This window comes from Notolabrus celidotus, chromosome 14 (assembly GCF_009762535.1).
Source record: "Notolabrus celidotus isolate fNotCel1 chromosome 14, fNotCel1.pri, whole genome shotgun sequence".
Taxonomy (NCBI): domain Eukaryota; kingdom Metazoa; phylum Chordata; class Actinopteri; order Labriformes; family Labridae; genus Notolabrus; species Notolabrus celidotus.
In genome coordinates, this window is record NC_048285.1 from 21,309,861 (window position 1) to 21,326,314 (window position 16,454).

Consider the following 16,454-nt stretch of genomic DNA (forward strand, 5'->3'; position numbering starts at 1 on the left):
TATTTTTTTCAGTTAAAGAGAAGTTGGGGCAGTAACGAATATGTGGTTTCTATGTTGCTTTCAAAAAGGTCAACACATTTCTGTAGAACAGGATTGTTCACATTCTCAGTAGCTCCTCTTCTTCTACTGCATAATGGAAAGCCGTTTTATGGACTACCCATGAACTGTGTAAGGATTTCTCACTCTGATCTGTGGTTGACACCCTCCTACGTATGCAGGATTCCCTATCTTATGAATCATACATCATGAGGTTCTGCAGCCAACCTGGCACTAATCTCAGAGAGGTGTCTTGATTTTAAATAGTTGGGGTCACAGTCTTTTCTGCATGGTGATTCAGGTTGTGGGACAAGTGGTGAGGACCAGATCTGTAGGTTGAGGACATCTGATTGAAAAATATGTCTTCACGTTGTAATGATGTAAGATTATTCATGATTCTCATTACTGTGGCTCAACTCTACAGCAGACAGGTCTTCCTCAGCGGGGGGGCACCTGCTGTCCCGCTCCGCGCTGCAGTGTCTGCGCGCGCGGATGAGAGCACATGATTTTTGAACAGCTGGAAGGAAAGGCAGACCTGTAACACCTGAACAGACTTTGAACATTACAGCATCGCGCGCACGGGAGACGCGACACCCAACGCTTTTACTTTCCATCCCGGGAGATCCAGAGATGATGCCCCGTGTGCCGGGCGGCGGCAGGACAGCGTGCGGGGCGACTGGCACCTTATTGTCGGCGTGTTTGATCTCCGCCTGTCAAGCCCTGCGGAGCTGCGGGGAGGTCCAGTGCGGCGATGGCCAGCAGTGCTGTCCACCCGTCGTCAGCGGGAACGGCAGTGCCAGCGCGGCGGTGCGCTGCTGCAAGCTCCCCATCCACGTTTTCTTCGACAACGTAGGATGGTTTACACGAAAGCTGTCGGGCATCCTGATCCTGTTGCTTCTCTTCGCCATGGGGTACTTCATCCAGCGAATCATCTGCCCGCGGCCCCGCAGGCACCCGCACCATGACCGCAGCGAGGAGCCCTCCCTCTTTCACGGACACGCATCCGCGTCCCAGGACTCCCTGCTGGACCGGTACCCCGAGTACAGCATCGGGGACTTCGCGTCACCGAACCTGCCAGCCTACGATGAGGTCAAATACTTGCCCACATATGAGGAGAGCATGCAGGAAATGCACAGAGACCGGTCCGACGATAACTTGCTGGCGGAAAACGAGAGGGGGAGTCGGGACAGGGGGAGAGCGGCGGGATCGAGAGCCGGGGAGCAGAGGCGAGAAGTCTTGGAGGTGTCAGAACCGCATCACAGCCCAAGGACGTCTCGGAACTCTGTCTGACGGAAGACAAGAGATTGGGCAAAGCTTCACAGACAATATAGCATTCTTATTTTAGTATAATCAGGGTAATTATCTTGCAGAGATATAAACTCAAGTGCAATTATAATCCTGAATGTTCAGAATAAAGGAGGAGGCTGAGAAAACGTACGTGTTGTGTAAGATTATGGGGGATTACCCTCCTTTTGTATGCAAATAACTGCGTGGGTTAAGTAAAGGAGATTATAACTGGAGCGAAGGCGTCTGAAATTGACGCTCTTTGTGTTGGGGACAGCTAATTTGGCTGCGGTACAATCGCATTAAGTTTTACTTCAGCACCTCAATTCTAGGTGGCACCGTGAAACAGTTTTCCCCGTCAGATTCCTCTCCTTTCTCAGTCTTAATGCTAAATATTCCTCTGGACTTGGCGACCATCTCTGCTTTTATTTATTCTTTGTCGAATTTGCATACAAAAGAGGACAAATTCAGATTTTCTGTGCCCTCAGTGACCTGAAATGTGGACTGCACGAAGGAAGGAATATCAATTTGAATTCTTGTGCAAGCAGACATTTTTATCTGCCCGCTTTAGAGACAGTTAATTTAAAGCTTATCATACACACATTTTACTTGGGGCAGACAGGAGTGTGTTATCAGTGACCTGAGCCATGTCTGATACTGCAAAAGCTGGAGCCTAAGCAGAGGGGGGAATTTAATGACTAAAGAAGCTCTGATCCTTGGAGCCATGATGCCCTCAGGCTACATGTATCAGTGTCCCCCAGGTTCTGAATCCAGGAAAACAATGGCGGAGATTATAGCTGGCAGACTGATGGGGTGCAAGCTGCCAAGAAACAAAGTTGTGTTTTGGTGATAGCATGTCAGACAAGATCGCAGACTAACTGCTGTCCTGGGCAGTTCTAACTAAGACAGGAAAGCAGAGGTGAGGCACAGAAAGGAGGCAACTGATTTCTGTGTTTCAGACTGAGATCTACTTCTATGTTCACCATTTGTGTGTAACAGTTCCCTTTTATTTTCCAATAACTAATGTGGAAAGAAGGATCTTCTGGGCTGCTGCAAACATAAAACCAAGCTGACACTTCTCACACCTGATTACATCAGACCTAATGGTCTGTACCTGGATTAAAGCTGTATTTGTCATTGAGTGTGTAAATTGCCTTATTGTGTTAATTATGTTGAAAAAACAAATTAGTCTTTAGGCAAACTTTGACACACGGTAAACAATCACACTTGCAAAATCCTCTCTCGAGCCAGACACTAAGAAATATTTGCATAGAATTAGTCCCAGGTACAAAAAAAAAAAAAATGGACACGACAAAAGAATCTCCATTATGTCTGGAATAAATGATTACCATTACTATACTAATGCTTGCAAATTATTATCTCCATTAACGTTATTGCTGGTCTAAAAAATGGGATACATTTGTGGCTTTCAGGACATGGTGTCCATAAATGGCTTGTTTTGATTTAATAATGGTTTTGTATCATAGAAAGGTCAGCACATCCCATTTGGGACTGTATGGAAACAGATATTTTATAAAATCTATCTTTATCCTCCCTTGTCTGTAAAACGTGAAGCAATGAAAATATGTCAGGAGCTGCCTCTAAAGCATCTGTATCGGCTCACCACCGACAGACTCTACATTTAGAGACTCCAAGCTCCTCTAATGGTCCTGCCACTAAAAGTCTGAGTGTGATTGTGGTGACTTTTGTAATCCAATACTGCTAGGCCATGATGGCAGAGGCAATAGTAAACACTGATGGCTTTGCTTTCCAGAGGGAGCACTGTGGGTTGGTGGAGTTTGCACTTAGAGGCACTGAGTCCACGGTTAAAACCTTTGATGGGTGGATGGCGAGGAGAATGTGACCTTAAGATGCATGAAGCCATGTGTGGGGGATGTTACAACAATGAGGGTTGTGAATGTTGCATCAAAATTGGGACCAAGCTTCGATTTGTACAGCTGTGACGCAGGGTTTTGGAGCAGAGGGCAGTGTACTTCTGTTTCAGGGACGTGTGCCAGTGATCCAGTTTCTCTATTGCTCACTGGACAAACAGATAAACTATTAGGGTCAAATCAATGAGCATTATCCTCCTCTTAAATTCTGCATTATATCCAGGAAGTGTATTTTTAGAGGAGCTGCAATGTAAGGCTATTGATCGCACAGATGAAAACTTGCCGGTCAGTGAATACCCCAAAACAGCTGTGATTTAATAAAAGATGAGTACGCATTTGGTGTTTTGTTACAGAGATTGGATTCTGTATGCGTTTCTTTGGTTGAACATGGAGTATACAGATCTTAGCTCATCTCAAATCTCAGTTTCAATGTGTGTGGCCGCTCTCAGTTGTAATGCACATGTAACCTGACTCCTCGCTGATAAGTCTTTGATAGACTAATGGGTGTTTGGTCTGGATGACTGCAGTTTATCACACAGTGAGTAAGCTGAGAAAGAAAGTGGATGGAGGGAGTAAAATAGAGAAAAGACAGTGAGTCAGAGCGAGATTTAAGTGAGAGGTGGCTAAAAGTGCAGGATGCCGAGGGGAAAACAAAAGCAACAGAGAGCACCCCATTAATAGATTTTCCTATATCTACCGTTTTCTCCAATGTTGCAGCATCTGAAGACACTCATTTGTGGGTTTTTTGCAGATCATCTCCTCTTTTATCTCCCCACCACATCGTGATATCGTTTAGCAGTTGTTTTTGGAGAGCCCTGGGACCCATCTTCTCCCTCATTCGTCCCTCCTGGCCCACTAGAGGAGATGGATAGGCCATTATGGTTCCGCTGATGTACTGGCCCTCCGCCAACCAGGGGGTGGAGCTGCATGGCAAGGAGAAGTTTCACACCTCAGCAGAAAAGGAAATACAAGAATAACTCAAAAAGAAACCCATACTGTAGATATATTGGACACACACACACACACACACACACACACACACACACACACACAGAAATAACCTCTGCGTGCAAAGCTGAAAAAACATGTCAAAGATACGCTATGATCTTTGTAAAAATCCAGTGAAGCATCAAGACATTTAAAGGAGGACATAAAAATCAGGGAAAGTAAAAGAGGGCATTTGGGATGAATTTATACTATTTTATTACTCAACAGTTACAGAAGGTGAAGTTTTTAAATATAGATAGTGTAAAAATATTTATGCATATAAAAGTTATACATCACAGACAATAAGCAAAGATATACATGTTCATACTTGAACATACCGAGTTCATTTTGATAAATAAAAACAAACAAACAGCAAAACTTGACATGTTGTGGAGAAGTGAGATCCTTTAAAGATGAATCATTAAACCACAGTAAGAGAATGTATCCTGTTTGTGCCATATGCAGCAGCTTGTAGTGTAACAGTCATATTATTCCCAGCCTTCCAGTCTTCACATTTCCAAATGTTCCCTTAAGTTAAAGCATTTGTAACTTCTGGGACGCTCAGTCGATCAACCTCATAATCAAACATCATGAGCACAAGTCTATTTCTGCAAAGCTGATGCTTTAGAGAAAAGTTCCTTGAACATTAACACCGCAAGGCCACGCTGCTCCTCACAGACGCATTTGCAGCTTTCTCTCTCTCTTTAGCCAGCTCCATTTCAATCTTCGCTTGGATTTTCTCCCAGTCTACCTCGACCTGGCAGACAGACAGAAAGATGAGATTAAAGGCGATGATACAAAGCACTGTGTTTTGATTTGATCAGTCTTGAATGCTAACACAAAGCAGCTTGATTAATCAAATTAGAAAAGAAGTCATGGATGCTACCAACAGTATGAAAAGTGCTGCACATTTCAATACTTTCCCCTCTTGATTAGAATCATATTGAACTTTTTCCAGCTTAAGTCTCTCACATTGCATCAGAAATGCTTAAAATTGCTAAACCATAGGAAACAACTGGAAAAAGAAACACAATCTACAGCCAAAATAGCAATCAGTGTCATTGCCCTTTCGATGTACTGCAGCAGACAAGCTCCCCTAACTCACCCCTTCAGCGTACTGCACAAATCTCTTATTGGTCTCCTTTCTGCCAAACTTCTGCAGAAACTTCTGCCTGTACGCCAGCACAGTGTCCACATGAGTCTTATATTTGACCGCCAGCTCCAGCGCCCTGGACACAAGATGACATGATGGAGATAAACATGCTTTTATCAGTCACACATTCACACAAACTCTCAGTCCGTACCTCTCCCAGTTGAAAAGGTCGATGTTGACCTGTATGGCCTGGTAAGTCAGACCAGCTTGTAACAGAGTTGTTTCAGCCTCCTGAGCCTGACCGCTGAACATCAGCATGTGGGCCAAGGTGGATTCTTTCGATGGCTGCTCCTTTATGAATTTGATGTACTGAACTCTGGGTAACTGAGACAAGAGAGGGGGAGGATCTTCAGAGAGAGAAGACGTTTTTGAATGAGATTCCTTATAATATTTGCCTGAGTTGGCCTTACCTCTCCAATGGCAGCATAAGCCATCTCAGCTGTGTCCAGCTCCCTGTTTACCATTGCCATACCAGCGAGGCATGCCCACAAAGACTGGTCCTGTAGATATAAAGAAAAGAGGCAGTGATCATTTGAATATCCACATCTCACTACTGGACACAAAGACCTGGAAACTAAGGTTTTAAATCAATCAGTCAATCTTTATTTGTATAGCGCAAAATCACATCAAACATTATCTCAAGACACCTTTACAAATATAGCAGGTCTAGACCGTACTCTATGTTATATTATTAAGAAAGACCCAACACCAGCACAGGATAAGATCCAGTCCCCTCTTACTGACAGAACTTGATCTTATCTCATCTTAATCCACCATGAGCATTGCACCTCACAGTATTTCGCTAGTTACAGCGGCGAGGACAAACGTTCACATGATGTTATCCCTTGCTCAAATATCTTGCTACATCTTTATTGTACACCATTTCTTGACTTGTTCCTTCACTGGCTCCCCATACTGCACCGAATCCACTTCAAGATCCTGTTCATCCCCTACAAAGCCCTCAATAACCTCGCCCCCTCACACCTGACCGACCTCCTTAAATGCATGTCCCCATCTCACCACCTCAGATCATCAGATGCCAATCTCCTGTCCTCCATCACCAAGACCAAACACTGAGCCCTTGCCATCGCTGCCCCAACTCTCTGGAACTCTCATCTTCTACAGATCTGCAACTCTGACTCACTTCCATCATTTAGAAATCAACTCAAAACCTAACGCTTCATGAAAGCATACAACACGTGACCTCCACAGACCTCCGTCCTTCTGTATCTCATAACTTTTTCTGTTTTACACACCATGTTAAGCGTTTTTGAGTATCTAGAAAAGCACTGTATAAGCCTTGTCAATTATTATTATTAAATTATTATACAAACAGGATTGTGTGGCCTGTTTTTATATGTTTATCAGTCCTTCTGAAGCATCTCTGGCAGGCAAAAATACACTATTTTCTTTTAAATACAAATACTCTATTTTAGCCCCAGACCCCTTTCCAGCTTGCATTCAGCTCATATAAATTCTGCCCAAAGTGTATGTCTATGGCTTTTTTTGAATTTCTCCTTTTTTTAAAGCTCAAAATTGCAGCAATTGTGTGTTGGCCTCTAAGCACCCTCACAGCACTGGTAACCTACACTCAGTACTGCGCCTGAGCACCTGAGCTCATCATGTGCAGACACAGACCGAAACTTAAGCTACTTGTATCTGCCACTTACTTTAAGCCCAGGTTAGTGACACAACAGTCATAAAAATAGTGACTTAAAGACTATGAAAACATTTCAAATGCAACCACGTGTTATTTTTTATCTACTTCTACTACTTTGTTTAATATTTTATTCTCAATGCAAAGACACTTCCAGGTGGCAGTGTTTAAGAATGACATTACACTTCTTGTTCTGGTGCATGTGTGCAAAGGGACAGGGTATGACGGTGTCTTTATGGTCTTCATCACATCCTGCTCATATCCGAGAAGTCCTCATTATAGTCACGATTGAAGCCTTCAAGGAAACGTGCACTATGCATATAAAAATAAACATAGGCACTTACCATTCACAGCATCTATCACGACATCTCTGAATGTAAACAAATGTGTCACCCCTTTATTCTGGGCAGCTGCTGTCATTAAAACGAAGCCCTAACCACCAATTGGCCAAAGAGTTGAGCAAACTTCACACTGGAGTCACCACTCTGTAATTCCCCCCTTTAATCAGTGTCCATCGCGGAGACAAACAGCCCTAATCGGAAACCACTACTGGAAACAACAAATGACACTGTTAGTCACCGCCTAGGGACATAAAGTGAATACAAACATGGGGCCACCTCTCATCATTTCAGGCTCAATCTTTCTTTTGAGGGTCTGTATCAAAGCTGGCTTAAGAGTGGCATTTACTGTATGTTATGGCTGTTAACTATTACATGTATCAACTTCTATCAGGTGAGCACTTACAGACAACAATAACTGCAGTTCTGGGAAAAGCCAACCTGCCACCAAACTCTTACCAGAAGCAGAGGGGGGTGGGTTGAGGAAAAAGCTCTTAAAACTAGTGCCTCCCACTCTCTCTCTCTTTCTCTCTCTCTCTCTCTCTCTCTCTCTCTGTCCCTTTTTTTTCCCACCCTCCTCTTGCCTCTTGTGACTGGCCGTCCATTTCTCCAGAGTTGTGGTTATTGCATCATCGCCCAAAGCAAAGACAGAGGCTTACACTGGGTTCTGTGTGTGTGTGTGTGTGTGTGTGTGTGTGTGTGTGTGTGTGTGTGTGTGTGTGTGTGTGCGTGTGTGTGTATATGTGTGTGCATGCAAGAGTTTGTGTATAGTGGACAGAGTGTGTATTTATGAGTGAGGTCTAAAGGGGTCTAAATCCGGTAAATGGTGTCACCAGGCTAATTGAGGGCTAATTAAAGCCTGCTGGTCTGGTCCCATAAACCTGTCCATTACCTTCTTATTTCAGACTCTGTCTGCTCTCATACACACATACATGCATGCATGTGACACACACCACAGAAGCCTAAGCTGTGCCAGGGCCCTAGACTACAGGATAGGTCACACTATCTCAAGGTCTGTTACATAAAAACAAATGTAAGATAGGACAAAGTTGTGTACTTCTGGTATACACGTTCAGATTAAGAACTTTATCAATGGCACATTAGTACAAACATTTGTGAGTGAGTTACCTTTGCAAAGCGACAGAGGCGCAGTGCGTCCTCCCAGCGTGCAGAGGAGCTGTATTCATGCAGGAGGGCTGGGTACGGAGGAACACTGCTGTACACGAGCGAACCGTCTCCTTGGCGTAATGTCACTTTGGTGCCAACGAAGCTCAGAATGTGAGGCGCACGGCTGAATTCACTTTAGGGACGACAAACGTACACACTGCAGTATGAGCACCATACACGTGAACTTCGGAGGTGACGTCACAGAAAAGCAAGCAAAGATCATAGCTCATGCCTGCCTGTTTGCTAACACCAACAGTGGGCGTGAAAATAGTATTAATGCCTCAGGGAGAGAAAGGGGTGACTGTTTAACGTAATGCAATATGTTATGACTAAGTAAATCCTAATTTAACTTGTTACTATGTGCAGCATGATGAATGTTCCGATTAAAAATACAACTTATTGACCATGCAGTTGTTGACAGTTTGCACATATATGTGTGCCAGAATTCCTAATGCAAGAGTACTTTGTGGTAGCCCACCACGTATACAACGTGCTGTATTGATAACACGCTGACAGTTCTGCCGCAGTGACTTACACTGTAATTGGTTCGACAAGCCTTTCATCCAGAATACCCTGAAAAAGCCTTGGCACATCTGTGAAAGTGAAGCCTTTTGGGGTTTTACTTTAATCCATTAGCTCTTAACACTGGGTGACTGGTGTTCTTCATTTGCACACTGCATAAAAAAACAAACTTATAATGTGCCCAGTGATATAATCTGGCTGCTGGAGCACCAGAAAAGGAAGAGCAAAACAACAAGAAATCTTGATCTTATTAAGAGTAAATGGAAGAAGTATGATTTCAGTAGAAGTTGTGCAAAAAGTTATGTTGATCGGAGACGCAAAACATAAAGGTGTATACAGTACAGCACTCAGATTATGAACATGTAATAGGAAAAGTGAACACATATACAGATTAGAGTAGCAGAGACAGTCAGGGATTGTTTGTGTCCAGCTCAGGCTCTCTGCATCTTCTGTTGATGACGTTTGTGCAGGAAGCACTTCACAGTCTGACAGCTGCTGGCAAACAAAGACGGCTTAAAGCGCTGTGTGTTGTATACCTCTCAGCTACAGGTTTAAAAAAGCTGTTTCCATACATCTTCCTACCTCTTAGTAACATCTTCTAATACTACATCTCTCCGATGTCTGTTTAAGCTCTCATGAAAACTGTCCTGACATTTTGGATTGTCTTTCACACTCCCTGCTGCTTGATACTCATAATTAGGGCTGGTTTCTCATTTCAACATTACGGCTCTCGGGGAGAGTGTTAGTCATGTATTTTAAATGCTTGTACAGAAGTGAGAGTAAATGATTGTTCACGTCTACCTGCCATCCTTAATGTAAAGTGTTTTTGGCAGCAGCTCCTTGTCAGTGAAGACAGCACTCGGGTAGTACCACACTGTTAATTGGTTGTCTTGGACTCCGCACAAGATGTTAGCAGCATCATTCCATGCCATACTGTGAACCATGCTGCCTACAGGACAGAGCACAAAATACAAACAACTATTAGGTTCATCCGATGCTAGCAACACTTTTGTGTACACATCTTGAGGAGTACGCCTCCTCCTGCCTGTCTCACCGATTTTGCAGATTTTGGGTTCTCGCCCAAGATGACGCACAGATGTCAAGTAAAGGTCCCGGTTCTTGTCTACTAGAGCAATTTTCCTTTCATTGGACGGGCCACACTGGTCCAGAGCTACCTCCACCACCTCCAGCTGCATATGATAAATGACACACACAAGCACAAAAGGTAAGAGGGAATAGAAGAGTGATAGATGGAGGGATGACAAAAGAAAGGAACAGGGGGGGAGTGGATTGTACCGTGACCCAACAGTCTCTCTGCCAAGTGTGTAAATATGAGAGAGAGAGGAGGAGATAGAGAGACATTGAGAGGGTGTATGTGTCTGAACCTGTGTGTATGTGAGTAAATGAGTGTGTGTGTTTCTGGTCAGAGCCAGCTGGCTTGGGTGTTGTGTCTTGGAGCTGTGGTGTGCTGGCAGAGAAAGCCATGCTGACAAACAGTAAGTACTGCTACCTTCACTTCTTTCCCTTCTCTTCTAACTCTCTTTTTTTTCTTTTTCTCTCTTACTTTGACTCCAAGTCCCCTCCACCCTTTCTACTTCTATTGCCTCTCTCCCTTATGGATATAAGTTTGATTATTTTCTAACAAAGACGCTCAACTCTGAAAAAGACTGTTCTACTTAACTAGGTCAAACGTGATCTGTTGAGTCATTAGGGCAAGAAAAATGGCCACTATTAATAAAGCATAAGGCGTGCACGCATAAAATCATCATCTCCACCTATCAATCCATGTATATGTGGCTAAATACAACCCCAATTCCATGAAAGTTGAGTCTCTGTGTAAAAGGTTGGATGAATTACTTTGATAAGTCATCTCCAAGGCAAGAGAACCACATTTGCCAAGACACACAAGTTACGTTGACTTTGCAAATCAGTTGTAATGTAATACACATACAATACAAAAATAATCTATGATCGAATTTGCAGACAGCAAAACCCAACAATGAGAGTTGTTGATCGTTTTGTAGACTCTATATGTGTTCACATTCATTTGCAAGGTGTAGTAAGTACAGGAAGCCCTGATAGGGTCACACAACCTTCTCCACCGTTCTTAAATTTGGACACATGCACCCAAAGTTAAGTGGAGATAAGATGTTGAAAGACTGTGTTTGGAATTTAACATTATCAAGGGTAAAACTAGCTCAACACATGTTGCATTAGCTTTAATCTATTTGTGGTAAGTATAAAGAGTTCTGATGCGACCATAGAAGGTCACTGATAGTTACTCAACTATTTACTTTTTCACAAGCGATCTATAACTTGATTGTTTGGAGTTTGTTGATCTGACACACGGTTTGCATGTTCTCCCCGTGCACGTGCAAGTATCCTCTAAGTACTCCAGCTTCCCCTTCCTCTGAAGACATGCTCGCTCAGTCAAATGTTGTCACTCAATTGCCTGTGCGTGCAAGTTTAAGTATGTCAGATAGTTTATCTCTTGAATGCAGCCCTGTGATAGACTGGCGACCTGTCCAGGGTGTACCCTGCCTTCAGCTCAGTGACAGTTGGGATTGGCTCCAGGGCCCCCTGTGATAAGTGGAATAGTTGATGGAAAGATGGTCTGACAAGTGATTTAAAAACATCTACTTAAAGCTAGTAGGAATGGTGTCAAAAACTGTACTTTTTTTCTGCTGGGTTTGGAGAAAAGGTCATAATACCCATCAGTACTCATCGGTAAGTGAAGCGATTCGAGACTGTCGCGAAATCTCTGTGTTTTCCAATGCCTCTGTATCAAGCAATGTTATTATTCCCCTCATTTTCGTTATGACGATCTAATCATAGCTAATCTCCAATCCTCAGTCCTGATTGGTAGAGTGGTGGCCCCACTGTGTCGCCCTGATTAGCTGGGAAGCCACTACTTCCTCATAGAATGCGCACAACGATCTTTTGTGGGTGGGGTTACGACAGCAGAGAGGGGAGGGGTAGTGTTGATGTTCGAAATCTCTCTCCGAATTGATGTTTATATCCCGACTACCAACAGCTGCTTTAAATGCAAATATAATAACTTTATAGGCATTGCTTTTGAATTAAAAAAAGTGGTAAAAAGAAACATTACTGTAAAGATAATGCTCCTTATTCAAAGAGGAGTGGTTTGTTTTTGATAGAATGTCACCAAATGAACCCTGTTTTTGGATGATGACATATTAATGACACATTTGAATGGACATACAAATATTACATAATTTCTCATGGTTTGAAAACACATAATAAAACAGCCATTTTCAGATAAAAGACAGTTATAGTGTCACTTGCTTGTTGCTGTAATGCATGACATCAACATGAGCTCAATATGAAGCCCACCTTATGAGATAGGGGCTTTCCATCGCCAAGGGATTTCCCAGTCAGGGCATCAAAGAGAAGGATGACTAGTGTGGAAGGGAGAGAAAGAGAACCCAGTAAGGTCATAGTCGCTTATTGTAGAATATTATTAAATGGCGTGACAGCAGTCCACTCACCTTTTTCATCACTCTTGTCTCGGATGGCGATGGTGTCGTTACTTAGCGAGACGCTCTGGGCGTTTAGGATATCGGCTCTCATACCAGGGAACTTGGGTGAAGATATTAGCCTTCCCTCATAGGAGAAGATGTACAACCCTGCTCCATCCACGAGCACAAAGTGTCTAAGAGGAAGGCACAACACAGAAGAGAGGATGATGAGTGAGGAAGAATGGAAGCGAGGAGTGCAATGAGACAGATGCAAGAAGAGAAACAAGAATGAAGAGTCGATTAGAGTTAATCAAAAGACACAAGCAGGTAATTCAAACATGTAATGCACATTAACACGGCGTCAACTTACTCAGCAAGACTCATCAAACTCAGCTGTGATTTCAGAACAGCCAGTAATCTTTTTAGCTCTATGCTGAGTGTCAGGGACACTGCACTGGAGTATTGCACAAGAGCTACTCCATATTAATCTAATTTCCCCCTGTGGTTTCACTCTCAGCCTTATTGTATGACAGGGCTAAAGCATTAGGAGAAGCTGATAGACGATCCAACAGCCTGTTCTCTCTCTCTCTTGTTGACATGCTCCTGGAATAGTGACTCACTTCTCTGCTTGCAGGATGAGGCTGACTGTTCCCTCCTTCAAGTCAAAGATAAGGGGAGTATTCCAGTTTCTTGAGCTGGCGGAAATTAAGAGAAAAATACAACACGTGCGATAAAATTTGTGAACACACTTATTTCTGATCACAAAGTGCTACATCTGGTAAAAGTTAAGAGGTGAAAAGAGATTTAGAGCAGACAGAAAAAAAAACACTCAAATTGATCTAGCATATTCTCCCATCAGGATTCATTACATTTCCTGTTTGTGTAAGTGTTTGAAAAAATTGCAAGGGCACACTTAAGAGGCTTGTAAAGCTCCATGGCACGGATTCAGTGTATTTCATCTAGGTTCAAATTCTATTCATTAGTTTCATTTGGATTGCCGTCAGGATTTGGTCAATAAATGTGACAGATGAGCATGTGAGAATTTATGAAGTATGTTTGTACAATTCTGAGGCCAGTGCGGAAAGACGAGTGGGTTTCTTACTTGTAGACATAGCACTGGAGAGATGTGGCGACCACGAGGTGACCGTAGGCCAAGGAGGCTTTGATGACGCGATCTCTGAACTCCAGTATGTCCACCGCGTCATTCATCACATTCCTCACCTAAGAAGAAATAAGAAAGGGGAGAGATAATGAATGTTGACCGGAAACACGTTTCATTGATACACTCAGTCTATTTACCATTTAACTGTCCGCCCTTGAGGCAAATGTCAAATGTTCACAACACATTCATACACAGCCACTAGGGGCAGTTTGGGTGAAGAGTCTTGCCCAATGACACATCAGGATGTGGACAGTGGAAGCTGGGACCTGACCTTCTGATTGAGAGATGGCCTATTCTACTACTGAGCCACAGCCGCCCCTCAAAGTTAAGCAGTTACTAACACATTGGACTGGTTCAATTTTTCATACACAAAGGACTCAGTCTACAGTACACTGAGAGTAACTCCAGTCAGAGGAAGTCGTTTTTACTGTTCTAAGCGTGTGCGTGCAGCGGTCGCTACTCATTTTTTCACCTGCATAGATAAATACTTCCCTCCAGCTCGCACTCTTTCTGAATGAATGAAAAGGCCTCTTCCAGTACCAGGTGAAAGGTGGGGTTATTTTTACAGCTTTACAAATCTTCCTCCTCTGCCCCCTCCAGCAAGCCAAATTTACATGCAACACAACCAGGAATAAAAAACATTCGACCGCAAGGTGGTAAATTTAGCTGGCTAATTCACAAACCACTGGCAGATGTGCACTTTTTAAAAAAGGACTGCGAGGAGGAGAGGGGGAGGAGGGAGACGGAAAAGCGCCTGCAAAGCTGAAAATAAACGGCTGATGTCCCGACTTTACACAAATTGCTTATTGCTCACATCTTGGGTGAATGAGTATACATTTGTATGTCATGTATGTGCATGACCTTGATTCTGTAGGTGTGTCAGAATGTGTATGAGTGTGCATGTGTGTACATTTGGGCGTGTTAACCGCGTGTAAACGCTACCTTGTGGTTAGCACGAGTTTAAACAGCAGAGAGAGAGGGAGAGGCTTCAAGACAGGCTGGTCATTGTCATTGCAGGGCTACACACTGGCACAGTGGGAGGGTCCTACTTTAATATACGACCGCAACTAGTCAAGGTCTGGGGAGTTTTTTCTCATATATTCTTCTTTATAGTCGGCCTATAGTGGTGCAGTTGTTCTCAAATTCATCATTTATCTTTTTCATTTTCGAAGTCTTCTTATACTACTTTTGTTTCATCAAATAAACTTACATATTAGATATAACAATGACGTGATTCCCTATGCGCCACCAAAGTGACGTTCTTTAAAGCCATAAGGAAAAGCAACAATAAACAGTCTGCCTCTCTTTCTACCTGCAAGGTTCTCCTTTTGGTTAGGGTGATAACAAAGTTCTTCCACTCCCAATGCTGCTCCACCACATGGGCAAAGATGACGTGCCCATTTCCGCATGCCCCGGCCAGCTGGGTGCCGTCTGCAGACCAGGCCAAGCTGAACACACTGCCTGTGTTTGGCTTCTCCAATGCATAGGACCACTGGAGGAAGAAAGAGAACAATATAGTTAATTGGCTTGATATTCCACTAAAATCTTAAATAATTACCTCCAAGGGAGCTAGAGCAAAAACACAGGAGGAGGTTGGAGAAGAGAAGCAGTTTGAGTGAGTGTGTGTATGTGGGTATATAATGTAAACTCTAATGCAAAGACAGGGGCCCAGTCGGTCAGTCATTGAGCTGTGATGAACTGTGAGACACTGAAGTAGCACTCAGCCCTGCCAAGTCCAGCACTCGTGCTCGTAAACATACACTCTGCTATCCTCATCCGTTACACACGGGGGGGGGGGGGGGGGGGGTGGGTGGGTTATATACGAGCCCCCAAACTGAAGCCAAAAGCTGATTAACACGACCTCTCCCTTTCTTTTTATGAGAATGAAAAGGTTCGACAGAGGCAGGGGGGAGCATTGTCCATGGCCACTGCACAGCATCACGTCATTGTCGATGACTGTCAGTGATGGCGAAAGGGACAACTGAGAGATACGCAATCTTAACTTCCTCTAAGTCAAGACGACCTCTTCCCCTTTTCTCTGTGTCATCTCTTTATTTTTTCTGGTTCCAGGTCTTTCTCCTTCTTCCAGCCCTGCCTTTCCACACTCCTGTCCCTCAAGTCTTCTGTGGAGTATCACATCAACAAAAAAGTACATTGTGCTTTGGTTCCAAACAAATCAGTGGAGACAGTCTGGATCCACTAGCCGGTGAAAGTTTTCCGATTCTTTACTTTCCAGGATGTTCACTCGTAAGCCAACGCAGCAGAGAGATTAGCATGGCAAGGTACACCAGACCTCTCTTTTTCTCTTAAGACGCATGTGGCTGACTGCTAATTGGAGTTGGACCAGGGGTTTCTGACTACATGCATCCACACTGTAATCTCCTTATGGAAGGCAGAAAAGCGCTAATACAAGTCTGCTTGTCTGTGATGGATAGACAGGTGTGGTGCAGCGGGGCCAAGAGCTGCAGCAAGGTGACATTTGGAGAAAAGCTCTCAGTGTGTTCTGCTGCCTCACTCGACACAGCTGCGGGATATGAGGTGTGGTATGAGGTAAGAGCCTGAAGGCTGCAGGTTAGAGGCCTGCTGCTTGGATCTCTCTCCCTCTGACTTGTATACACACTGCTCAGCTGGCTTTGGTCAGCACCCACCCAGCAGTTAATGTCATATCAGGACCAAAAATAGCTGCAGAGAAAAAAAACATTTGGGCAAGAGATTGTTTGTTAAATTAAAACTAATTGCTGTTGAACGTTCTTCTTTCTGCAGCTCCAAGCTTCCTA

At 43.7% G+C, this 16,454-nt stretch overlaps 2 protein-coding genes across 3 annotated transcripts in view; one reads left to right on the forward strand and one right to left on the reverse strand.

Moving 5' to 3' along the window:
- Positions 1-348: 348 nt before the first annotated feature.
- On the forward strand, positions 349-2,462 carry LOC117825473 (uncharacterized membrane protein C3orf80 homolog). Its single transcript, XM_034701341.1, has one exon. The coding sequence runs from the start codon at positions 667-669 to the stop codon at positions 1,324-1,326; it is 660 nt and encodes a 219-aa protein (XP_034557232.1). The 5' UTR covers positions 349-666; the 3' UTR covers positions 1,327-2,462.
- A 1,929-nt stretch (positions 2,463-4,391) lies between these two features.
- Positions 4,392-16,454, reverse strand: part of ift80 (intraflagellar transport 80 homolog (Chlamydomonas)) — a 41,959-nt gene continuing 29,896 nt past the window's right edge. For both annotated transcript variants that reach the window (XM_034701333.1, XM_034701332.1), the window contains exons 9-20: positions 14,990-15,169; positions 13,618-13,736; positions 13,136-13,210; positions 12,546-12,709; positions 12,391-12,455; positions 10,091-10,226; positions 9,838-9,985; positions 8,476-8,647; positions 5,763-5,852; positions 5,504-5,676; positions 5,305-5,428; positions 4,392-4,956 (exon numbers count right to left, since the gene is read on the reverse strand). In XM_034701333.1, the coding sequence (XP_034557224.1) occupies positions 4,846-4,956; positions 5,305-5,428; positions 5,504-5,676; positions 5,763-5,852; positions 8,476-8,647; positions 9,838-9,985; positions 10,091-10,226; positions 12,391-12,455; positions 12,546-12,709; positions 13,136-13,210; positions 13,618-13,736; positions 14,990-15,169 (1,557 nt within the window). In that variant the 3' untranslated portion in view covers positions 4,392-4,845. The remainder of the gene's footprint in view (positions 4,957-5,304; positions 5,429-5,503; positions 5,677-5,762; positions 5,853-8,475; positions 8,648-9,837; positions 9,986-10,090; positions 10,227-12,390; positions 12,456-12,545; positions 12,710-13,135; positions 13,211-13,617; positions 13,737-14,989; positions 15,170-16,454) is intronic.

Coding starts and splice junctions, on each gene's coding strand:
- LOC117825473 (XM_034701341.1), top strand. CDS start 667: ATGATGCCCCGTGTGCCGGGCGGCGGCAGGACAGCGTGCGGGGCGACT.